The sequence below is a fragment of the Trichoplusia ni genome, unplaced genomic scaffold (assembly GCF_003590095.1).
Source record: "Trichoplusia ni isolate ovarian cell line Hi5 unplaced genomic scaffold, tn1 tig00002278, whole genome shotgun sequence".
NCBI lineage: Eukaryota > Metazoa > Arthropoda > Insecta > Lepidoptera > Noctuidae > Trichoplusia > Trichoplusia ni.
In genome coordinates this window covers 1-26,295 of record NW_020800246.1, presented here as the reverse complement: position 1 = coordinate 26,295, position 26,295 = coordinate 1, and the positions used below count along the sequence as shown (strand labels likewise).

Below are 26,295 nucleotides of genomic sequence, written 5' to 3'. Positions count from 1 at the left end.
CGGGGGTGTACGATGACCAACTTAAAAAGAACCCCGTCTTAACACCAAGTTCTTTCAAAGTTCATCCATCCGTGTAAAGATATCCGAAGGCGAGGTCACCGTAATTTGGATTTTCTTCTCACAAGGCGACGCGTTTTTAGTCTTAGAACAAAGCAACGGATATTGATATTATAAGGACCATGTGAACTAGGAAATAAAGTCTATAATAGCTTAACAGTGAGCATGACCTTATAAGAATATTGGGTGACGAAAAGGTTTGGAAAATACGTGGAATGGTTACAGAAAAATTAAATCGTTTGTCAGTTTGTTAACGGTTCATTTAGCTTCGTTATACAGGTGTATTATTTTTTGCTACAATTTTATTAGCTCTATACAAAGTTGTATAGTACGATTAGTAAAGAATTATGTTTTTATCACAATGTCATCGGTCAACTCCTTACTTTAAAACACGGGATAACGCTATTTTTCGTTTTGAGCAAATATCCGTAAATGGCCGGTTCAGGCTCCAGTAGTCATTTAACTGCATTTTTTCAATTTTTTGCCGAATTTAAAAACTCTTCCTTGTTGAAGTCCTTCCTTTTAGAATACAATAGAGAATATCGATAGCTAGTCTAACGATAATCAATTAAAATAATCCATAGTTATTTTCCTTCAAAATTCGTCTCCACAGTTTTCCACGTCCAGCACTTCGCAGTTTTATCACAACTTTGGCAGTGGCATCGCACTTACATTCACCGCGACGCAACCTCTAAAATATGAAAATTGAATCTTGTTACTCCCGTTCTGGAAGCTGCGACACCGATATATCTGTTACCAAGATCAGACTATTTGCCTTGTCTTGAAGAATCCTTTGTGTTTGAAAGATTTTCTTATATTGATATTGCTTCGCGGCTTATAGGTTTAAGGTAAACGTCTGTTGTTTGATTTTGATAGTTTCTTGTTGCGTTATGTTTCATTTTGTCTCCATTTTTCTTTTGTATTTTGCTGTTACACTTAGATTAGATTAGATTTAGATTATCTTAGTTTATGAAAGCAATGTCGATATAATTTTAGATAAAGCTTGCTCTATGTCTTGTGTTGAAAGTCATTAGAGCTTTAACAAAATTTCCTGCAAAGTTTTATTTTTGGATAGACGAATTTTACACTCATTCAAATGACTAGAATATGGCCATATTCTTGCAGTGTCAATAACGTTGAATAACAACATTAAAACGTGAATAACAATTTAATTTGCTAGAAGCATCCAGGAATATTCCATTACACTGGTATCTACAGCACGTTCTGAAGCAGTCATTAAGCACAGCCGCCCCATCTGAAGTTTCATTTACTTCTTAATTGAACAGAGAAACACCACTTTCTTCGCCACGTTCACGATGTGGATTCTCAATTATTAGTTCAAGGCACTTACCAGTACCACCTTATAGAAAACTGTTGCTGTTGAGGAAAAGAGATACCGCGCTATGCCGTGTATAGCACTATCTCACTTTAACAACTGCTATTGTGCTATTTTAAGATGTGATGGTAGGCTCCAGTACTTAGATAGTTTAAAAGCCAACACGACTAAAAAACTAGGTCAGAAAGTTTTCTAATAACCGTTCTTTGGGCACCAGTAGTGTCCAAGTAGTTCAGACAAAGATTGTTCGAGTCAGGGGTGAAAAATCTACGGTAAGTAAATTAGAGACCCTTTTTGTTATTGCTTTGAGAAACTAATCTGAAATTGTTTTTTTTTGTATTTTTCGCTTATATTATTTGCAATAAGGTCTGACTATTTATTTGCTTATAACTTGTGAATACAATGAACAACTATAATTTAAGTGACATGTCAACTATGATTTAAGCATAACAAACAGCACATAGGTGAAAAACTCCCAAACCTCTTATTAGAGACATTTTCGGCACTACACAGAAAACACATTCCTTTCAATTAGTCACATAAACCTGTTGTTATCGCGTGGGAGTGCTACTGATCCCTTATCTTAAGATTTAAGTACGAAGGGGATTGTTTACTGCACTACCGATGTATGAGCTACCAGTTGCTACGAATAAAGTCGATGGTTTTTGCCATAATGTTCCTAATTTATACATTTCTCTCTATATCTTTTTTTTATATATATAAATCAGAAAATATAGCTCTCGTTCTTTTAAAAATATTCTATGTACAGATTTCACTGTTCTATTATTTTATTTTGTGCGTAGATAACAAGATACAAGTGTTACTTGGTTTGTAACTCCACGAAATGGGGAATATGCACGTGACTTAAATATGGACAAAATATTTTTTTTTGTAATATTTATTGCTACTGAAAACACACTATACAATTATTTTTAGAATTTATTTTAATTTAATAATGAAATTTAATCATCAAAAAGTGGCTGTTTTGAAATTACCGCGCAAATTTTCGAAACGCAACACTATTAGTGGAACAAAACGTGACGTCAGTTTTACACGAGACGTCTGCTGTCAACAAGCTATTTGTATGGTTTCTTTTTGGAGGAATAATTGTTATTGTATTGTGTCGCTGTTTTTTTATCTTAAGTTAATAGTTTTATGTGTTCAAAATATTAATTAATTGTGAAGAAGGACTTAGAGAATGACTGAAACCGGTTTCGTAAAAGCGCAGTCGGATAATCTTCCGAAAATCGACGTGTTTATGATGGCCACGTATTACGCTTCAAATCCAGATTTATACATACATAAAGATAAATTTAGAATATCGAATAAGAATTTTTAATAATATCTTTACAACTTTTTGTAAACTAGGTTATGTTTTGTAAAGGTTTGTAAACAAAACAAGTAGGTAGGTAAAAGTAAGAATGATTTGTATATGTATTTTACTTTTTTGATATCCTTACTTACATTGAAATGATCTTCACAACAGTATAAACAGCTCAAACACGATACATTGTCTCTTCTCATCGCCTTGCACCACTTTTTCCTTAGATTTTCACCTTTCGGCATAAGGAAATACACTTTGTCAGGTGCAGTGTTGATGTTATTTGGACACATAGGAACGACACAATATTTATAATATGGTTTTTTGTGCTTTTCCATGGTAATTAAGTCGATATTCACTCACTTTATTTATTTTTTGGTAATTTTGTAAACCAATCACTTTGCTGTTGACATCGAACTCGTGTAATGGTGACGTCACGAGCAAGCGCGCCAAAATGGCCGCGTTTAAATTGATCGCGATTTTAATATTTAATTTTTTGCATAATAGTTTATATTTTGGACGTGATATTTGTATGTTTGGTAATGTAATAACTAGTAGAAACATATAAAAAATAAAAAAAAAATCATGCATATTCCCCATTGTAATTTTACAAAACTTACCTGAATAAACGATGATTATTATTAATATAACTCAACTTCTGTTATATTAATTGGATTTGAAAATATTTATAGTTGTTTTTTGATGAAAATATAACAATACAATGTTAAATTTTATTTAAGAACAGAAACAAATAGAGTTTTATATAACAGTTTTCGTTTAATGCAAACCAAGAGTTTTAAAATTAAATAATCTAAATGAATAATGACTTTCACTTTTTTGCTCTGTTTTGGAAATTTAGTTTCTGAGTAACATATGGCACAAAACAAAATATTACAATAGTGGGGTCCTGCCAGAGTTGCTCGGATATTGTATGTGGCGAGTCCGCTGTAACAAGGTGCCACAGAGTATGTCCAACACAGATACTGCTTTCTGATTATTTACCTATGACTTACAAAGAGGTATTATACGTTTTACCGTTAAGTGTCTGTCTGTGTGGTAGTATGTGGAATCGTAGCTCTTAAAGAACAGTAACGAGAATTATGTACTTAGACAAAGCAAAACATTAGTACTAAGCACAAAATTATCAGTTCTTGGATTCTCATTACTATGTTATGTGCTCATATTATATAATTGCATAATAATAATATTATATATACGTCCCACTTTTGGGTACCACTTTCTTCAGGGAAGCCTTGAATCATTTCTTCGCTAGCTTACTGAGAGTCGGCGATTACAGAATAAAATATTTGGAATTCAGAAGTCCTCATGATGTTCAACTTCACCCTTTTTCGGTGGCCTCTAAAAACAATCAAAGAAATATTAATTTAAAGGTTTCTTCGTATTTTTCACCAATTTCTGCCCGTTTCAAGTAAAAATCATATTTAATTATTTAACTACGACATTGTTTATTCACACTAAGTTACCGGTACTCCCAAACACTGTCAATCCAAGCTACAATGAACCTTCAAACTCTATACAAATAAGAATACCATCTGTCTACCCTCCCTGAATGCGATAGAAGGTACCTAATGGAATTATTATTGTGACGACATCTGCAAACGTTGTGAAGGTAGCATTACAATAGAATTACCATTGGGTAACGTATAATGCTATTAAAATTACCTCGTGTCAAGCGTTCGAAGTAATTTAGTTATTGTTCAGTTTGGGTCTTTGTTTTTGAGATTTTGTGGGATTGTTATTGGATGTAGTTGTTTTTCTTTTTAATATCGTGATTTTATAAGACAGTTAATATTCGAGTAAAATATAGCACGTTGAACTGCTTTTCTTTTTAATAACTTAAAATGTACATAAAAACAGATTTAATTGTTAATTTTCTAACAGTGTACCAAAAACGTTAAATTAGTTGGTCGAATAGATAGAAATAATTCAAAAATTAAGTAGGTATACATATATGTTTTTTAATTAACAGATCTGCTCATTTGTACCCAAACCTAACTTTTTTGGCATTAAGTAAAAACAAATGCAAATGTAAATTGCAAAAAGAAACCGTAATCAATAATGTGTGTCTACGATGGTATTATTTATGTTAATGCGGATTTTTTTTTTTTCGGGTTTATTTTTTACTCACCAATACATTCCCTGCTCTGTGTGTATCCTACGAAGTTGAAAGACATAACTGGTCGGTGGAATATTGGTGCACCGTTGTTCTGACACTGCATAGTCGGCATTTGTTCTATAACAGCCATACGAGTCTGACTTGAACGCACGCTGCCAAAATACACGTTCGTTTATAGCTAAGACATCGATAGATTCCCAGTGTCTTGGGTTTGGGGAGACTGTTTCTGTTACGTTCGATGTTTTGTATAGATAGATGCTCTGAGCATCAGATATGAATTGAATGTCGAAAAGCGTTACCTGCTTTTTAAAATAAGTTGTTTACAAGTAATAGAGTGGATACTAGAAATTGCTTAATTACGAGTATATAACAATGGCTTGGCCTTAAAATGGGTCACAAGATTTAGATTTGTCACTTTAATTGTATTTAAAAACTGCCAAAATTGAATGCCGCAGTAAAATTCGCCTCTCTAAGAAAATATAGAGGCATTCTTTTAGTTTCTATAGCTATAACCGAGCTTTATTCCTATTCTATCGAAGGATCTAGCATTTCTTCGTGACACCCGTAATGCGAGGATTTTCCTGTGAATAATTTATAGAGCTTGCAGAACTTATTGAAAAAAAATACCCGTTTTACACTGTTTAGGTTTTGGTTACTAATATTTTTCATTATGTAATTTAATCTTAAGTAGATTTTATATAGTAGGCTGTTCCTTGGGCCCCAAAATATTTCATTTTCTTCCTTTTAAAAGCTTTTCTTTTCTTCAGCTCCTATGCTATAATCGTGAACTAATTATACTGATAAGCAACGCACATATAGATTGGTCATTATACTTATGTGACTAAACTATGTGGCTGGTTTCACAAACATTCAAGTCACTTGAACAAAGCCACCCAGACTCAGTTCAAGTAGATATTCGTTGATCGTGCAAATGCTTGTCCAACGTGAGGATCAAACCCGTGACACGTCGCGCACACTGGGTTCGGTGTGTTGACAAAACATACTTTGTCAGACAGCAGTGCTACACAATCAAAAATTATAAATACCCTTTACAAAAACGATTAGCAACGTAATGAATCTTTACAAAATGCTCTGAAAACTTTAATTCCACCATAAACAATGTTTTTCAACGAAATTATCGTTTAGTAATTAGCGATCGGGCAACTGTTTTAATTAACGAATGTCGAGTTAAATTGATTCGATTCATTTAATGGCACGCAATTTGAGTGCTCCGATATATCGAGAACAACCGTGGTATGTGAGTGATGACCCAATACCACAGGCTGTTTCATTATTACACTACAAGGTTATAATAATAAAGTTCAGAATGGTTTCCATCCCTACCATCCCTTTGGTAGATGCTTTCACATTTTAGATTAAAGTTCCCAAGGCCTCTGCATTTTGTACCCGTGTCCTCGTCTACGCCTTTAAAAAGAACCGGGTCTGATCTCCTGAAGTTATCCCATAAGTGGATAGAGAAATCCAGAGTCAAATCGTATTTCATTCTGTAAAAAATACAGCCACAATCGAATATGGCTTGAAATCGTCAGAATTGTGACCACTAACCCCCGTTTCATTGTTAAAAACAATTCAATTACGTATGAATTACGTAGTGTGACATCAACGGTTATTCGGAACTGTTACGCTTGGTTAGGGATTAATCCATGTTTTAATATGCAGGATGACGAAATATCCTTTTTTTAAGGGAAATCGTCAAATGACACTTCACTTTGGGTTGTGTGGAAGGGAGTGTCAGACTTCTACAGACTAATAAGGAACATGGGTGGTTTTGTGCTCTTTGTATACATACCTACAGTGGCTACGGTGACCTTTTAGAGTCGTTTTTCCGACGAATTATTAAAGACCTTTTCGAGTAAATAATTTAAATATGTGTTTCTTAGTCTAGTTTAAGAACTCTAGTAGTAAGCAATTGTGAAATCCAAAGTTTTCCTCTTCACTACGGCAATAAAAAAATATCATATCTTTTTAATGAGTTATCAACCACCTAACGTTACGCCTGTCTAACACTTCATTCCCAATATTTTAGTCGCTGCGGATAATAACTATGCGCTTTGATTTCTGGGAGTTGTTTTATCAACGGTTTCAAATGAAAAACTATTCCATAGGCATCGTTGAGTCATGTCAGTTTCTAGTAAACCGTTCGTCACATCTGCCTTTTTAAGGAAAAAATCAAAACTACCGTCTGATAGTTTTGCAAAAACTCCTAGGTCCAAACCAAAATTGAACAGTGTTCCGTTACGAAGGTGACCAAGTTTACGACTTTAATAAAGACATTCCCGCGACGCGAGTAAATCACTTACTTCACCTGCTTTCTTACCGACTCTTGGAGTAAGACAGTTGCGATACCTTGTACATTCCTCGCATCAGTTGGGAGTCGAAAAGTGTTCGTTTTGTAAAAAAAAAAGCTACCACAAAATCAAGTTTAAAGTAAGACGGCATTTAGACCCACATTGTATCTCATACATAAAATAAGATAAGAGTTATTTTACAGCTGGGGAATTATAAATTAATTAAATCTAAATTAATTCATTAGTTCAGACTTTATTGCTTCAGCAAATTGCCTCTTACTTTAAACAACATTTTGTAGTAACTTCTTCAAAATCAAGTTCAAAACAATTTATTAAAAGACAACAATACACTTAAATGCAAAGTAATGAACTGCAACACAACTCTTGATTTTTCACAGAAAAATATTAAATGTAGACCAGCTACACGTGTTCATAAAATAATCACAAAATTTGAGAACCACATAATTATTCTGTAAGAAGTTTCTAAACTATATATAAACTCCACAGATTAACAGCCAATTATTCTTTTGTTCTTCTCGAAAAAAATCTTTAAATATTTTTAAATAAACAATAGGAAAACAAGTGACGATCAAATTAAACATAATCAACTTCATGTGTGAAGGACACAACAACAGATTCTTATCCTAGTCACAGTCTAAATTAACGGGTTCAACATTATTGATCTTCTGGAGAACCTTCGGATATTTCTCTTGCCCCTCGCTGTTCTTTTGTCGCGGGGAGGAGAGCTCCTGATCGGTGGCGGATGCACCCAGTCTGGACACCTGGAATTAAAAGTATGGTATTAACTTAAGCCTTTGAAGTGTGTAACTAGGTAACACCGGTGTACTTTCATGTTTCTTTAGCTTATATTTAAACATATTTACGTTATCACACTCTCGACAGATATTCTCTAGCAAGTGATAACAGTGAACAGATGTGCTCCTTCAAATAGTATAGTCTGTGTTCAAATAATATACATATAACCTGGATATGTCATTTAAAATTAAAACGACTATCAATCCGATGGTCCGATGTGTCCTATACCCTGATAGCTGCTCATCACGATTGCAATAGTAGATCAAAATTGTTTTAGAAACATACCTTTTACAGCTATATGACAAGAAAAAGCATCACTGTAAGTAAGGATCAGGGCCAAAAGTTAAGGAAATCGAATGTTTATAACCTCTTCCGAAACAGATATCTCTAAGAAACGTGAATTAAAATCTACTTACTATGTTTTTGTTACCATCAAACTTTCATTCAAAAGAAATTCTACAGACCGATGAAAAACTCTAATTCAATGAAATAAAATCCAAAAATTACCCAGTCGTGGTCCAGAACCCCTGGACCACGGCATCGGTATGACGTCCCTTCCATCTTTGAACCCCCTTACATCATTGTATCCTATCATTGTTTTTACCTCAAACGCTCATAGTAAACATTTTACCATACAATAAACAATGTTATTTTCCTCGAGAAGATAAGATCAAATACTCTTTGGGTTTTTCGCTGTGTATCAAAGCGGTACATTAATGAAGTCAATGTAATGCCTGACACGTTTAGGTGTGTGATTTTATACAAAAATGACCACGTTTATGATGTGCTTACGTCAATAGTGAAGCAAGTAGACCTATTGTTATTGAATGATATGAAGTCCTGATCCTACACTATGGCACTTAAAAAAATAACCTTTGGGTATAGCGGAGTCTTCATTCATTGTTGATCACGTAGAAAGGAGTAGTTTTTACTATTAATTGTTCTTCCTCTGTTAGTTGGTTTTGATCGAGTTAGGTCCAACGACAGTTTGCACTCAGAATAATCTTATTACGGATTTGCTTGTAAATCACATACCTATTATCTGTAAGACACTTACTTTTCTATATCAGGTAGCGAGTGTCCCTTACACCGCGCCTCCCACTTCGACCAGTACTTAAACCCTTCTTGTTCGAAGACTTTGTTGGCGCATACACTGTCATCCTTGATATCTTCGTCTAGTAAGGCTGTAATCATTGAAACAGTTATTATAGCTAGTTCCCAATTACCAACATTTTGGGGTATATTGTCAACAAAAAAAAACTACTGAATACAGTTTAAGAGTTACTTACATTCGCATGTGATGTCACACTTGCCGCCCTTCTTTCCCTCTTTGCACCACTCACTTCCAATCTGAAAATAAGATTAAAGATTTATTCATTTTTTATGACTAGACGATCTTGTGTTACTTATGAAGTAAAACATGTCAAGTTTGAATTAGACTCGTGACAGAATGGATTCCATCCAAATAGGTTAAAAAAGCTTCCACCATCTGTGCTGTGTACCAAATTTCAAGGTTCTTAATTCACTGGAAGTACAAAGAACTATGAAGTAGGTACCTGAAGGTTCCTTTAGGATATTGAAGTTAAGAAAACTGCTGACCTGTGGGGACTCTCTGTATATATTATATCCTCAATAATTAAATCGATTGCCCCATTCCTAGCAATAGTGTTCAATTCTTGTGTCGCCTCCGGTGTGTTTCCAGATCTAATGAAGTTAAGTAAAGTGATTCCATTATTCAAATCAGGAAGTACCACCGATCCAACTAATTTTAGACCAATCTCAATTTTGCCCACTTTGAGCAAAATTTTTGAGAAACTAATTTTGAACCAAATGTTAAGACATTTCAATAGACACAATCTTTTTCATTCCAAACAATTTGGATTTACCAAGGGTCGGTCCACTACTGATGCGGGTGTGGAGTTACTCAAAAGTGTGTATGAGGCTTGGGAGAATTCACAGGATGCGTTAGGTATATTCTGTGACTTGTCCAAAGCCTTTGATTGTGTTTGTCACGATACATTAATCAGAAAACTGCATCACTATGGCATTAGAAATAAGTCTCTTAGCCTACTAAGCTCTTATTTAGAAAATCGAGTTCAAAGAGTGGATGTAAATGGCAAAAAATCTGAAGGAGCTCTTGTAACTATGGGCGTTCCGCAGGGTTCAATACTAGGCCCTTTTCTTTTTCTAATCTATATTAACGATTTACCCTATCATGTAAGGGATAATCACAAGATTTTATTATTTGCTGACGACACATCTCTTGTTTTCAAAATTAAGCGTCAGCTTCAAAACTTTCAGGAAATTAATGTTGCCCTTGCAAAGGTTGTCCATTGGTTCAATATAAATAATCTTCTTTTAAATCCCAGTAAGACTAAATTAATTAAATTTTCAATGCCGAATGTAAGGCAATTAAGAACCAACGTACAACTGAATGGGCTAGAGTTGGACCCTGTCGAGTCCACTGTCTTTCTTGGCATAACTGTTGATGCCAAATTACAGTGGGGCCCTCACATAAACAAGTTATCCGGCAGGCTCAGTTCAGCCGCCTATGCTGTAAAAAAAATTAGACTGATAACTGATGTAGATACAGCCAGAATAGTTTATTTCAGTTATTTTCATAGCCTTATGTCGTACGGGATTCTCCTCTGGGGAGGCTGTGCAGATATTCATTCCATCTTTGTGCTTCAGAAAAGGGCCGTCCGCGCTATTTATAATTAGGGCCCAAGAGTTTCTCTCCGAGAGAAATTCAAAGAGATAAACATTCTGACTGTAACTTCACAGTACATATTTGAGAATTTAATGTTTGTTCATAAAAACGAATCAAACTTTGTAAAATTGTCCGATGTCCACTCAATCAATACAAGGAACAAACATAATTTAGCCGTACATGCTACTCGTCTCCATAGAGTAAGCAACTCGTTCATGGGTCAATGTATACGTTTCTACAACAAGCTTCCCATTCATGTTCGTAAGCTACCGTCTAAGAAATTTAAAACTTTTATTAAATTAAAACTATCCGGAAAAGGATATTACAAAATATCAGATTATTTAAATGATAAAAATGCTTGGGATTGAACTGCTCGCTTATACAGCTATCATTATTTGTGTACATAATTATTGACATGTTTTGTGCTTTTGCATATAATCTTATACATATATTATGTGACATTTTTTGTGCTTTTGCATGAATTTATTTTTGTTAATATTAATTATTATTTGATTTAATAACATGCAACTCATTTGCGTTTTTATTTTTTAAATCTTTTTATATTTTTTTTTTTGTAAGTATAAACCTTATGCAGGTATATTATCAATTTATTGAAATACTCTGCATTAGTTTATACACTCGAATTTGAAAATTGTCTGGACTTTAAAAGAGACTGCGACCCCTGAGTTTGTTTCGACATTTCTTCTTAGGGTAGTCAGCTAGGAAATGTCGGCTCCATCGTTCTCAAAAAAGACATGTAAAAGTGATAAAAAATATCCTATTTGCAGAATAAATAATTTCATTTCATTTCATTTCATTTCATTTCATTTCATTTCCTAAATCGGTTTTGATTCCCTTGCTTGAATCAAATTTTGCGGCAAAGGAGAAACCCGATTCTGGGCCTAGCCGTTACACGAATGAAATATGTACCAAAAAATTCTACTATTTTTCTTAGTTAACCCATTTAAATCTTAGCAACAATTACAATGGCCAAGTCTAAAAAAAAGTACATTTTTATTTTTCTATTTAAAACAACCTTTGTAAAGTATTTATTTTATTGTACATAACTTCATTTGGAAACACTAGCATAAAACAATAGAGTGTACCTAGAATATAATCGATTTAGCGGATATTACATTTTTAAAACTATATCAATATAAAATGAAAAATATACATTATTTACAAAACGTCAAAAAATACATCTTCATCCATGCCAAAGTCGGGAAACATGCCCAGAAGGCTGGTTGCATGGTCACGTTCTTTGGGCAAAATATAAACCTGCATTAGCCTTTATTTTATTGTAATTGCTTTTTTAAATTCAAATCATTGTAAAATAAAAAAAAATCTGGTGTATAATAATATTTTTATGTAAGCACGATTAAAAAATCATTAAAGGAAATAAATAATTGAAAAAATCGATTTCAACGAATCGATTCTTTTATTTCACATGGATTGCACTAGTAAATGGCAAATGCCAATGTCAACGTCTGACAATTGACATCGTTTTTCCGTGTCATTCGCTCTTCGTATCTTCGCGCATGTGAATGTGTTTTTCAAATACTCGAGATTCATTACAATATTAAACCTCTGCTCGAATACTGGACTCCGAAACTGATTGCCTTCTGACTGACCCTCGCTTGCATATTGGATGCCTGCATTCCTGCTGACCTTTGCTGGACAACCGGATCTGAATATTGCTCTTCTGACAATTGGTGGATACGGTATCATGAGTGCATTAATGGAGGAATAGCAACAGACCGTTGCAACACAATAGAAAGGCGAATATTGGTTGGGTGCTGTGCCCACACCATGGACCAATTATCCTCCTGCACAATTCCTAGATAGTGTATTATTATATTATGATAATCCTAACGAAGGTGGTTAATAAAGAATGATCTCAATAATACGGTTTTTTTATTTTAATAAACCTATTGTCGCAATCGCAGTTTACTGTAATTTCAGATAGCATCAAATTCCCTGGTAGTAAACACAATGCTTAAATATGTCATTATTGATGTAAGTAGGCCCTATCTAGCAAACATAGTTTTCTGCTGAGGTTTTCAAGAATATTAATCTGAATTCACCACTTTTTATGTAAGTAGGTACCTAAACCTCATCATATTAGGTTGCGAGCGCACAGCTCGAAACAAAAATATGGCTGCGATGCCTGCTGACAGCAGAGAGTGTGAGAGAGAGAGCGTTGCTAGGTTACTAAGCACGCTCCGTCTTAAAGCGCACCGATAGTCCAGTCACAGTTTTTGAAGAAGGAGGTTTCAGTAAGGATCTTGAAGAATTAAGGAGGTTTCACTATAATAAGGAGGTTTCGCTGAGACTAACAATCAGTGTAAACATTGTCTGATTTTACCAACTTGGCCATTGCTGAGAGACGTGAAAATTGGGGACGTGAAATCTTCCTAAGTTCTCTAATTTATGGCAAAATTCCAGCTCTGTAACGCCAGGCCCAAGATTCTATGGAGTTTGGTTTTCTCCTTTGTTTTTTTTTTACAGCTTTAAATAAACAATAGGATTTTCAAATCTAGACTAGAATAAGTTGTGGGATATTATATTATTGATTCTGCTTACGTTAGTATGCAACATTAAATACAATAATATAGAAACAAATGCGCGATAGTTAAAACTGCATTAAAATCCAATCAAAATTGTATTCCGTGTATAAATTGGTAATTCCCATTTAATTGTGTTAATATTAACAATGGCATTATGTAATTAGCGTACTTTATCTAATCGACCATACATTTAAAATTATATAGTGGTTAGTGAATATACCGGCATATAATAATCCCGATATTAATAACGTTACAATATTATACTAAGATTATTAGATATCAATGATATCATATAATTTAATTTTGTTCAAAAATGATCCAGGAACTAATATTATTTTGATTTTTATGTTCAGGATCCAAAGGGCAAAAGCGAAATCCTATTACAGGGGTTCCGCTTTCTGTCAGCAAGCTATAACTTATATAACAACGAACAATCAGGTATGAAAATAATGATGAACTAGTAGTAAATTAACCTTGACATACTGCATTGTATAGTATAGTGATGGGCAATGAGGTAGCGCTGAAACTAGTCGGGCGATCCCGATAAATACGCGCGAGTTCCTCTGGATAGCTTTCATCTTTTCTAACTATCGTGAGAATTATTAAATGATGCAACGGTTTGTCACGCGTATTTAAAGGGATTGCCCGACTTGTTTCAGAACCAACCGGAGTCCTAATCACGAGCTGACACGGCGCGGCGGGGTCACGGCGTCATTTTAAAATAATATTTGAGGCTCTACAATCAACTTGTCAGCGACACATAACATGATCTGTCTTACCTGAAACAGTCCATAGTATTTTCTTCTCGACGTTTTCACGACTAAGGCAGAAGTATTTCTGTCACTCTCCTGTTCAATCAAGCATACCCCTGAAAAACAAATGTTATACGATGTTATAAGGCACTTTGGAAAAGAGACAAAAGTTTGCTACATGAGATCAAAGTATATAAGCTAGTTGTGTAAAACAGAGACAGCGCTATTTTGCAGTTCTTTCCCGACGTGTGAAGTTACGTTGCCCGCACTGTAGTCCAGATGGCGTGAGAGTAAATTATATTAGTTTTTAAGATTTCGTTGACAAAGGGTAAAAACGGACACTTATTACAAAGCTTTGCAGTCTGTCCTTCTATCTATCTGGCTATATCTCATGAACCATGTCAGCCAGAATGTTAACATTTACACAGATTATGTATTAATTTTTGCCGCTAGAACATCAAATAATAAAGTTAAAAACTGCATTCAAATTGCTTCAGTCAAACGCGAGATAATCGCGGACAAACATACATACAAACAAACAATCAAACTGAGAACTTCCTTTTTTTGAAGTTGCTTAAAAATCGTGTCAAGCAACCAATAGTAGAAGTATCAATATGACGGTTGATTAATTCTTTTAGAATCCTTAATATAGTGAGTCAGGTACTCAATTGACTGATAATTTATTATTTTGTATTGTTTAATATCTTTACAAGATTTACTTACAATGAATCCTATCTACTTACAAATCGTGTTATTGACTATTGTTCAGTGCAATCTTGTGCTAAATAGCAAACACGCAACGTGAGATAACCATTTGAAATACAAATATAAATGTTTTTGCAATGAACTAGCTTGATGTTAGATAAAAAGAGTATTTTATTAACGAAAGTACAATTTTAAAATTACAATTTGTTTTTATGAATAAAAATCCTCGCCAAACATTTCGGTTAAAGGCTTATTCATGCCATAAATTTACACTTTTAGTCTAAAAGTTAAAAAACGTAAGAAAAAATCGGACCGAAAACACCGGTCAAGTGCGAGACGGCTTCACAGTTCTGAGTGTTATCTACAAATAGGCTTAAAATACATTTTGCAATTAAAATTGGTCACCCATCAAATGGATTACCGTACCAAAAATTGCATTACCTGTTATTTTTTTGTTATAGTGGCAACAGAAATAAGTCAAAATAGAAAAAGACGGTATATGAGATAAATCGTTGTGACAGATAGTGCTTTTGTAATAACATGTTACTCATTACACAAGCACAGAATCAGTATGACTTGCAATCATAATACTTCAATAAGTTATTTTAGATAATCAGAAAGCGCTACAAATCGGATAATATTTGAAATTGTATACTATATATATATATAAATGAAATAAATATATTCAATCCTCTGACAGGACTCACAGACGGCGGACCGTCGACGACCGTCGAAGGTTGAACCTGCGACGTCGGGATATCTGCGCCAGTCATTTACCAACTTAGCTACCGAAGGCCAGTGGCCAAAAATTTGAATATGCTCATGGCATCGTGACACATCATAGGGAAAGAATTGCGTTACTTCGAATCAGTAGTAGTCAAATTACTGAATCGAGATTAAACAATTATTTCGTATTCTATAGCCCATGTATCGAGGAAGGCAAAAATAAATATAACATCGCACTAAGATTAATAGGAGGAGCTCGTATCTAAGCTATAACCGCATAAGTGAAACGATCACAGGTTAAGCTATGCTTGACGCGGTTGGTCCGTAGATGGGACTTTTTCATTACGAGTTCCTCCGTGTTTCGGAAGGCACGTTAAAATTGTGGGTTCCGGCTGTTATTCCTACATCTTTGACATTCGTTACAAGTAGCCAGAAGCTTGAAAAGTCAGACCACCAGTCTAACCAAGGGGTATCGTGTTGCCCAGGTAACTGGGTTGAGGAGGTCAGATAGGCAGTCGCTCCTTGTAAAACACTGGTACTGAGCTGAAACCGGTTAGACTGGTAGCCGACCGAAACATAGTTGGGAAAAGGCTAGGCCAATGTCTAAGACTAATAGGAGCAGCCAGTACGTTGGCAAAACTGCGAATCTTAGCTAGTCATTCGAAAAAATTAAAAGTAAATGCCCTTACATTTTAACACGTAGGTATCAGTAAACTAGTATTAATATTCTGTTTGACTGTATGAATACTAATTTTGAAATGTACGATCAGCGACAAAAGTCAACAAACGAAATTAGATTTTCAAAATTGTCAAATTCAATGATTTGCGTTTGTACTTTTAGGTAACAAATTACACCTGGCACCAAGTTTATTAAAATTTGCTAAACATCACTTCGTAAGGCGCTTAAATATTATCGATAAACATTCTTAATACCATTGCATTGTAGTCATTTTCACTGGACTGTTTGTTGGTCTGGTGGTTAGTGGCCTTGACTGCTATACCGGAGGCCGTGGGTTCGATTCTCACCCAGGTTTTTTTTTGTGTGATTAGTATGATCATTTGTTTTGTTTTTATCGTATTTATATGTATTACTAGCTGACCCAGCAAACGTTTTTTTGCCTAATAAATTATTTCTAGTTGTAAGTATTTTTAGTGCCACGTTATAAAAAAAAACGTTTAAAAATAAAATATATTTTTTAAGTGTGAGCAACCCTTATCTCTGAGGGGTGTGAAAAATAGATGTTGTTCCATTCTCAGACCTATCCAATAAGTATACAAAATTTCATAAAAATAGGTCTAACCGTTTCGGAGGAGTACGGTAACTAACATCGTGACACGGGAATTTTATATATTAGAAAACTAGCTGTTGCCCGCGACTTTGTCTGCGTGGGTTATGATTTTCGAGCACGTCTGTTCTTGGGCCGGCCTACACCTGAAATTGCTAGACGGATTATGACAGTGATTATGAGGTATCATAAAATTATTATTGTACTGTAACCAAAGAGGTAAACCAGAACCATATTACTGAGGCCCCGGTGTCCGTTTGCCTGTCTGTCACCTGGCTGTTTCTCAGGAACAGTGATAGCCAGACAGTTGTTATTTTCACACACGATGTTTTCTGACGATATAAAGAAGATCAAATTATTTTTGTGGACGGAGCTGGTGAAGTGAGAGTCGGGTTCGGTAACTGTGGATTTTACATAGTGTCATAAGATATAAGATTTTGCAAAATTGCACCCAGATAAACGGTTTCCTGAAACACGTTGTGTTTGATTGTCCCCTTAATATTAAAACCGATCGTCCTCACAAACATTTGGAAAATTTCCAAAATAAAAAGTTGGTTAACGTGTTATCTTGGCCCCTGGTGTTTTGATCATGATTTGCCTTTAAATTGCTGATAAATAAATAGCGTGATAATAAAAAAAATATCAGACACCCCTTTTTTAAAATTGACAATGACAAAAATCTAAAGTATAGGATATGTGTAATTTATGATGTTACGACAAAGCAAAATATGAACATAAAAGTGACTTCATGTGCATGAGTTCTATTTACTGTACCAATTTACAAAGAAAAATTACGTATTTTATTCGTTACGATACCTGTCGATCATTGAAGTAAAATACCTACCGTCATCCCTACTGCATAAATGGAACTTAAATAAGACTACATGAGGTTGGTTATGAGGTTACGCTGTCGATACCGACAGTCAAAATGAATTTTCCAGACATTGTATGACGGATGTAAGTGCTAATAGCTACACGCTATTATTAGCCTTATTGGGGAAATTTCCAAAAATATGTTCCTAATCCTCGTCGACTTAGGGATCTCAGAAACTCATTCAGTCTCGTTCTCGTTCCTTCCCCTGTTTTTACCAGGCTACGAAAGAAGAAAATTTAGAAAATTTTGAAGAAGAAAAAAAAAAGAGAGTACAATAAATTGTTAAAGGAATTTTTGGAAGGACTACGTGTGCGGTCTCTATAATGGTAGATGTAGATCGATCAAATCGTTAAAATATTGAAAAATCCCAGGTATCAGTAGACATTATTCTATCAATAGATACATAATGTCTATTCATTGATAGCTTTGGTCTTATAGATCTTTCACATTGCATACCTATTTTGCAGTTTTTATGCAAGTTTTCTTATCCCAAATACTTTTGGCCTATGTAAAGTTGCAAATTTAAGAAAAAAAAATTGTTGCTAATTGTTACAGATGAACCAAGGTAATAATTAACTGTGTCGTTGAGTAATTTTTTGTTTTGCATAATTATAGATGAGATCAATGTGAACTACATGCAACTTTGGGTTGAGTGTCACTACGAATGTTTTGATCTTGAAGTAGCTTCGCCAACATTACCGAGCTAAAAACATATACATATACATTTGAACTTGAGTAATTTTAGTGCATCAATAAAAATAAAAATTATTTAAGTTCCTTTCTTTCAAGAATGTGTCGATTACGGTAACAATTGCATAAAAAAACGTATTAGTTTATGTTTCTTTTATTTTACTTGTGAAATAGTCGCGGTAGGCCTATATCAGACTTGAAAGAGAATAAAATGACTAATTTTGTGAAAATGATTTATTTTCGAAAAATCCTATTATTGCTCTGCCAAAAGTCTTAAGATAAAAAGGGTGATGTTTTTTTGTGTATATTGATGACCGTGCTGCCTACTACTTAATGAGGTGAAAATACACCTCGTAATTGTATTACACGATGTTACGGGTGAGACCAAAAATGTAAAACTTTACTGCTCATGCCCCCTGCATAGTAACGTTATGGTTTTTGTATATTTGTTGTATCATGTGTACGACAAGGTTCATGCAAAATTTGAACGAAATATATTCAGTAGTTTATGAGATAATTTGATATTTGTTTATAGATATAAACGGCTCCTGCTCACCCCCTGTAACGAAAAGCGGGATAATAAGTAAAAAGTATGTTGACCGGACCTCTTGTTGATATTCTCTGAAAATTTGAATCAAATCTATCCAGTACTTTCCGAGATCTTTCCGGACATACATACAGACAAACAGACAAACAGACAAAAATTCTAAAAATCATATTTTCGGCATCGGAATCGTTCGTAGACCACCCTGCAATTATTCTTTTTTAAAAATATTCAATGTACAGTTTTCACTTTTCTACAATTTTATTATATGTATAGATTAAGCATGTGTTTAATAAAATAATATTATACAAATATGTTTATTAGTTATCTAGAAGGTACACAATACATAGACAAGCTCTGCTTAGTTAGATGGCGTTGTATGAAAGGTCTGGAATATTATATCATACACTATCTTTGACAGTCGTTACAGGTAGTCAGAAGCATGAAAAGTCTGACAACCAGTCTAACCAAGGGGTATCGTGTTGCCCAGGTAACTGGGTTGAGGAGGTCAGATAGGCAGACGCTCCTTGTAAAACACTGGTACTTAGCTGAAACCTGTTAGACTGGTAGCCGACCCCAACATAGTTGGGAAAAGGCTAGGCAGATGATGACACTGAATTATTCTGGCACTTTGCAAATCGAATTATACAAACTTATTTTTCTTGCTGACTGTACGTTAAACCTATATATGAATTACTATGTATTATTGTTAGTCTAAGGTCAATTGTCTGGACCCGATAACAATGAGAAATGACTCATCAGTTTTAATGTCGTATCACTGACGGTTACTACGAGCACTTCAAGTACTTTTTGAGGAGAGAACGAGATGCCGCTATATGTAGTGTAGTGCGTTCTCGCTTTTATAATGGCTATTGTATTTTTTGAATGGCCCGTAGTAAGGAAACAGTACTTAGTTAAGGAGTGGTTCTTAAGTGCAGATGTACTGACTAAAAAATGTTGTCTTAGATCAGATTACAAACTATCTGTCTAATAAACTTCGTTCAAATAAGTTCATCCAGCCATACGTTACTATCGTGTTTAAAATATTACTTGCATTTTCATACCGGAGTCTTTTTTCTAAAATTAGTAGTAGTTAGTAGCCTTAGTAACTCATAGTTAGTACCTTAATAGCTAACGGCTATCCCGTCAAAATATGTCCTTTAATTTCAGATACAGCCTGAGAAAACAGACAGACAGGCTGAAAAAATGTTATCCTGGTATATATATTATGTACCGTATATATATTCATAAGCATGGATTAAAAAACGGTTTTTGCAATTATACAAACTGAGATTCCAATATTATATATATACTAGCTGACCCAGCAAACGTTGTTTTGCCGATTTTTTTTTCTAGTTTTATGTATTTTTAATGCCACATTATAAAAAAAAAAATCGCCCAAAAAATAAAATATTTTTTTTTAGTGTGAGCAACCCTTAACACTTATCGGTATGAAAAATAGATGTTGTTCTATTCTCAGACCTACCCAACATATATACAAAATTTCATAAAAATCGGTTGAGCCGTTTCGGAGGAGTACGGTAACTAACATCGTGACACGGGAATTTTATATATTAGATGTACCGATTGATTACACATCATCTGTTTTTACTTCAAGTTTTGAATTTAAATATTCCCTCATCGTTAAAAAAGATATAAATATTCTGATAAATACATAATATCAAAAGAAACAAGTGCTAAAGTTATAACTAAAATTCCCGTGCAATTAGTCAATTGAACTTTAACATAAGATTACATTTACTGAGATACATATTCTCGGAATAGTTTAACTGATAATTTAAATTGATAGTGCGTATCACGGATGAGTGATAAGCAAATTAATATTATACAACGCAATCTGTCGACAGGATGTGGCATTTGTTTACTTTAAGATTGGATGTATAATGTTAATTTTATTTAGAAAGACAATCTACTGTTGTTTGTACTAGTTACAGGGTTTTTGGGGTTGCCTATCCAAAGCGTATAATTGTATTTGAGGAGCTCGTGGCTAAGCTAGAACCGCATATTATAAGTGTATCGATCACCGGTTAACCTACGCTTGACGCGGTTGGTCCGTAAATGAGTGACCATCTTTTAAATAACGAGTTCCGCCTTTTTCGGAAAGCATGTTAAATTGTAGGTCCTGGTTGTAATTCTTATATCTTTGACAGTCGTTACAGGTAGACAGAATCTCGAAAAGTTTGACAACAGTCTAACCAAGGGATAAATAGGTTTAGGAGGTCAGATAGGCAGTCGCTCGTTGTAAAACACTGGTACTTAGCCGAATCCGGTAGACTGAAAGCCGACCCCAACATGGTTGGGAAAAGACTAGGCCGATTATGATAATTACAATTGTGGAAGCATGATAGCGTACGATACGCCGTAGAGCGGTGACCACTCGTAATCATTTTACTTTAAACTATATCGGTAGAATCACAAATACCTAACTACACGATTACATAATTCAATCCAATCAAAGTTCAAGGTTAAACAAAAAATCAGAAATAACACGAGACGATTCTAAATTAAAAAAATAGATTGATATAACCTACGTGTAGTGAGTCATTTGATGCTACCGAAACAAGAATATAAGGAAAACCCATTGACAAAATCATGACTGGCGATCGTATAATGACAATAGGATAGCAACACGAGAGGTACATAAGAGTCATTCGACACACACATATACACACGTACGTAATTATTTTTGATACTTCAACTGTTTTTCTCTACCGACCCGGAAAAAAAAGGTTTTTTTGTAGCCATAATTTTGTACTTAATAGGTATAGGCTGGTGTGAATCCTGACCGGTCGATGAGTCGATATCTCCGGAACGGCTTGACCGAATTTCATCAGTTTTCAATGTATGGAAAATGTTTGTGGGCTTGTGGATGCGTAGGTACGAATAATTAATGGTAAAGCAAATTTTTGGGTCAGAAAGCATTATTGAAGAAAAAAAAAGCATTATTATTTAAACAGCTGCCAAAATTCGTCTTAACGTTAAGAACATCTTAAGGAATTAATTCTCAAAAGATAAATGCTATGTATAGTCACAATATAGTCCTGATAATAATTGTAACTTTGGACTGACATTATGAAGCAGAAAATCTAATTAGGATAATTATGTAGGTTGTATGAGCAAATCAAATATTAAAAGAATACTTATAATATAGAAACAATTATAATTTAGACTGGTCCGTTGGTCTAGCGGTTAGTGGCTTTGACTGCTACGCCAGAAGTCGCGGGTTCGATTTCCACCCAGGACAAATGTTTGTTTGATGACCACGATCATTTGTTCTGTGTCTAAGTGTATCTAAAATGTGCATGTGTTTAAAAATAAATAAATACTCTAAGACTATAAGATTTTTTGAGTTCGTTTCAGACTAGATGGCGTTGTATGAAAGATGTGAAATATAAATATTATTAATTAAATTGCAAGTAGTGGCATCACATTTGTACAACTGTTATAGTTTTCCGTTAACAGATGGCGTTAGGTGTCTTGCAATTAGATGATTGATAGTAAACCACCTGTTGTGATAGATTTTGATGTACCTTATCAGATAACTTTGAGTGACATGATAAGATCTTGTTATTCATAAGGCTTGAGTAATTACGGCTGTTGCGGCAAACGTAGGGACCTACCTACAGGTGAAAAGTAACGGAATCCATACTCCTTTAAATAATACTTTTGACATTCAGGAAAAAAAAGTTTGCGTTGTGTTTCCTTGATTTGGTTGTATTAATAGTTTAACCAAGCCAATGAAATGTAATTTATACCTTTTTTTATTTATTCTTTACACTTTCAAACATACAGTTTTACGCAACCCTGAACAGTTTAAAAGTACTGATTTATCTATTCTCTATACTAATATATAAAGCTGAAGTGTTTGTTTGTTTGTTTGAACGCGCTAATCTCAGGAACTCCTGATCCAAATTGTAAAAATCTTTTTATGTTGAATAGAACATTCATTGAGGAAGGCTCTAGGCTATAAACCATCACGCTGCGACTAATAGCAGCGAAGATACAATGGAAAATGTGAAAAAAACAGGGCATGTATAAATCATAACTAATATTTTCTACCCACGGGGACGAAGTCGCGGGCAACAGCTAGTCTTAAATATAAATGTAGTAATCATCCAAAATATAGCAGAAAAAAAGTATAAATCGAAGTATCCCTTTCCAAAACTGTATTACTAAATTACTATAATAAACAGGTGTTGGCAATGATTGCTAATAATCACCAAGTTTCAATATAAATGACATGTTACTATAAATACTTTGAAATAACAAATGAACAACATTGTTACATTTAAAACCTCATTATATATCAAAGAATAGAAAATATAAACAGAAATTAAATTAAAAACTTACAGTTACTAAGAAAAGTCCTCGAGAAATTAATTTTGAGCAGTTCCCGGGTCAGCTGACATCTCGTAAACACTTTGGCTTGAAGTCCCAAACACAAAGTTAATATTAAAATAATTTGCAATGCACGTGTGCTCGCCATGGCGACCGGTGCGACACTGATAGCTGTCTGTTTACAATTATGTAAAACGTATGCGTCTACGCACCTTTGACATTTCGTTTAATTTGAGGAAATGGTTCGCTTAATGCAGATAGTACTGTTTAAATAGGAATAAATAATATTTGCTTAATAGCTTTGTTTAATCTTATTTTGTTTTGTTTTTTTTTGCTTTTGTTGCTTATGTAATGTGGTGTATAATTGACAAGGTTGCGTGTAAATATTATTTTCAAAAGTTTTTTGTGTTTTCTTTAATATGTGTTTGCCAAAGCAATTTTTGGGTTGATAGACAAATTAATGAAAGAAACTACTTACCTTATGTAAAATGTTTAACGAAAATGTAGTAAGTCGTCAATAAATTTACTTCTAAAATAGACAAAATGGTATTCTTAATGGAACTTGACATTATGACAGGTGAAAGTTTTTTTTAGGGTGACGTACTAAAGGCATATCGAGTGAAGTAAATTACAGATAGACAAAAAAAAAGATTATGTATTTCGACAATTATAACAATGTATAATAGCCTATAATAGCCTCAGCCTTTTTGTACAGAACATTAATCTATACTCTATATACTCATACTAATATATAAAGCTGAAGAGTTTGTTTGTTTGAACGCGCTAATCTCAGGAACTACTGGTCCAAATTGAAAAACTCTTTTAGTGTTGAATAGACTATTCATCGAGGAAGGCTTTAGGCTATAAATCATCACGCTGCGACTAATAGGAGCGAAGATACAATGGAAAATGTGAAAAAAACAGGGCAGGTATAAATCATAACTTATATCTTTTACCCACGGGGACGAAGTCGCGGGCAACAGCTAGTTGAGTAATACTCGTACTTAATTAGGACTTACCTGGACTGTTATCTATCAAAAACGTTTACTCTTGACATCGTTGATAAAAGTTTCCTCATATTGCAAAACATCGTTTGGGAAAACCAGATTCGATTTGTTAAAGATCGCGCTCGCTCTATTATTATACCGGACCGTGATACCACGGTGCTACCAAGTATGTAACGTTGTTTGCTTGTGTATGGTTCCATACATGAAGACTGAAAATGGAACACTAAAATTAAGGCGTCTGTCCCCAGGCTCTATCTGAAGAACTGTGATAACTAACTATTTGAAAATAACACAAATTATGTCCTTCTGTTGTCAATAAAACATAAAGTTCTGAATCGTTTAGTATTCTCATGAATTTGTTTTTCTAAAACACCAGTTTTTAAAATACCTTTTTCTTTCTCGTCTTTGTTGATCACCCTTGCTGCCCGGAGTCGTTGTTGACCGGTTTTCTACAATAATTATGATTGGAATTATAAATTGAGAAGTAGGTACCTGGACCATGCTGTTTTAAAAGGACTATTAAGTTATAGAAGCGACTTTGCATAATACTATATGTATTTTATTACCTAGAATAATCTTGTTCATTATAAAAAAAAAGTCGAAGGTTTCAATTAATGAAGCCAAGCAAAGAGCACTCTGAATTTGAATTAGTTTGTGCAATGTGGAAAACGAATTCGGAATATGCAGTAGGTTGGGAAAGCTGTTTATGTGGGACACTATTTTCAATAATTACTATTTAAGTAATTTTTTTACAAAATTAGTTCATTGACGACCCCTGCATTCAAGTCACATGCACAAAGACACCCAGACTTGGAACAGTTGGAACAAGCATTTGTGGATCACACAAGGATCGAACCAGCAAGACGTCGCGCTCTGTTAGTTTGGCGTGGTGACCTCAACAATTCGGCTACTCCAGTTTTAATGCAATTTATTTGTTATCATTTATTACAAACCAGAACTGAAATCAATATCGACTCCTATTGCGTCTGAAACTTGTCAGGCAATCTCGATAAAAACGCGTGGGGCCGTTGCACCATTTAACACATTTGTCCTCTTCGGAGATCAAACCGGGTTTGCAAACTGCATAATTTAATAATGAATCATTCTCACGATAGTGGTTATAAGAAAAAGAAATGTGATCAACTTATTTTATTCATGTAACTTGAATGTTAGTGAAACCTCCTTCGAGACAAAGTCCAGGCTCCTAACTATTATTGTACTTATAAAAATTGCCTGCAAAGATGACAAATATCAACGATAACGATTTAGCTTGTCAGTTTTTTATAGTCAAATCTCTTTCCTCCAAACCGGATTAACCAGATTAAAAGGTTCAAAAGACAGTCTTCAAAAAAAATCGATTTAAAATATGAATATGTGTTAAGTCAAAAACCCCTAAAACTCCAAAAAACCGATGAGTAACCAAAAAAACCACAGACATTTGTTAATATTTTTATTTAAGACTTGAAATGGCATCACATAAATTATTTATTTACATAAATTTAAACTAATTAAAGCGGAACGTAAGTTCTTTGAAAACATTAACATATTAGCGGTTCGAACTCATTACGTTAATTACTATGGAAATAAAGCTCAAATACCATTCAACGCATGTTAGATAATTTCAATAATGTACAAGATAATGATACGTAATTTAAAACAAATAATACAAAGACGTTATAACAAAAGAGAATGATTTAAAAAGTTTTACGCAGATGTAGCGCTCTTACAAGAGCTAGTCACCTCCTGCCCCTTGAATTAAGAGATATTTCGACAATCGTTAGGGAATTTGAGTCTTAGTGTCTGTGTCACACGGGATACATTCGTAGATACCCACCCTTAAATAACTGTCACCCAGTCAGTTGTTTGTATGTTTATCACCGTAACAACCGATCCTCATGTGATATTCGTTGTTTAAAAAAAATCATCATCTGTAAATAACTCAACTGGAAAGCTATCACGGTTCATAGCATACAGCTTGGCAACAAACAGACAGACAAACATCCAAGCCTCAGCATTAGGGTCCCATTTTTACCCCTTTGGTTTCGATTATTCACGTTACTTTCACTTGTCATCGCCGATTGATTGTCAAAATGTCACTT

At 34.2% G+C, this 26,295-nt stretch overlaps 1 protein-coding gene across 1 annotated transcript; it reads right to left on the bottom strand.

The window, feature by feature from the left end:
- Positions 1–7,473: 7,473 nt before the first annotated feature.
- LOC113507513 (lysozyme-like) lies at positions 7,474–23,366 on the bottom strand. The gene is made up of 5 exons (XM_026890366.1): positions 23,202–23,366; positions 14,033–14,121; positions 9,266–9,326; positions 9,034–9,160; positions 7,474–7,942 (listed from the first exon to the last, which is right to left on the bottom strand). The coding sequence occupies exons 1-5, from the start codon at positions 23,335–23,337 to the stop codon at positions 7,816–7,818; spliced, it is 540 nt and encodes a 179-aa protein (XP_026746167.1). The 5' UTR covers positions 23,338–23,366; the 3' UTR covers positions 7,474–7,815.
- Between the last annotated feature and the right edge of the window lie 2,929 nt (positions 23,367–26,295).

What these genes read in the sequence shown, in the direction of transcription:
- LOC113507513 (XM_026890366.1), bottom strand. Translation starts at nt 23,337, where the DNA reads ATGGCGAGCACACGTGCATTGCAAATTATTTTAATATTAACTTTGTGT. An exon ending in AATACTATGGACTGTTTCAG is followed by an intron (nt 9,327 to 14,032) that starts GTAAGACAGATC and finishes TCTTATTTTCAG; the next exon opens with ATTGGAAGTGAGTGGTGCAA. An exon ending in TCGCTACCTGATATAGAAAA is followed by an intron (nt 7,943 to 9,033) that starts GTAAGTGTCTTA and finishes TTTTAATTCCAG; the next exon opens with GTGTCCAGACTGGGTGCATC.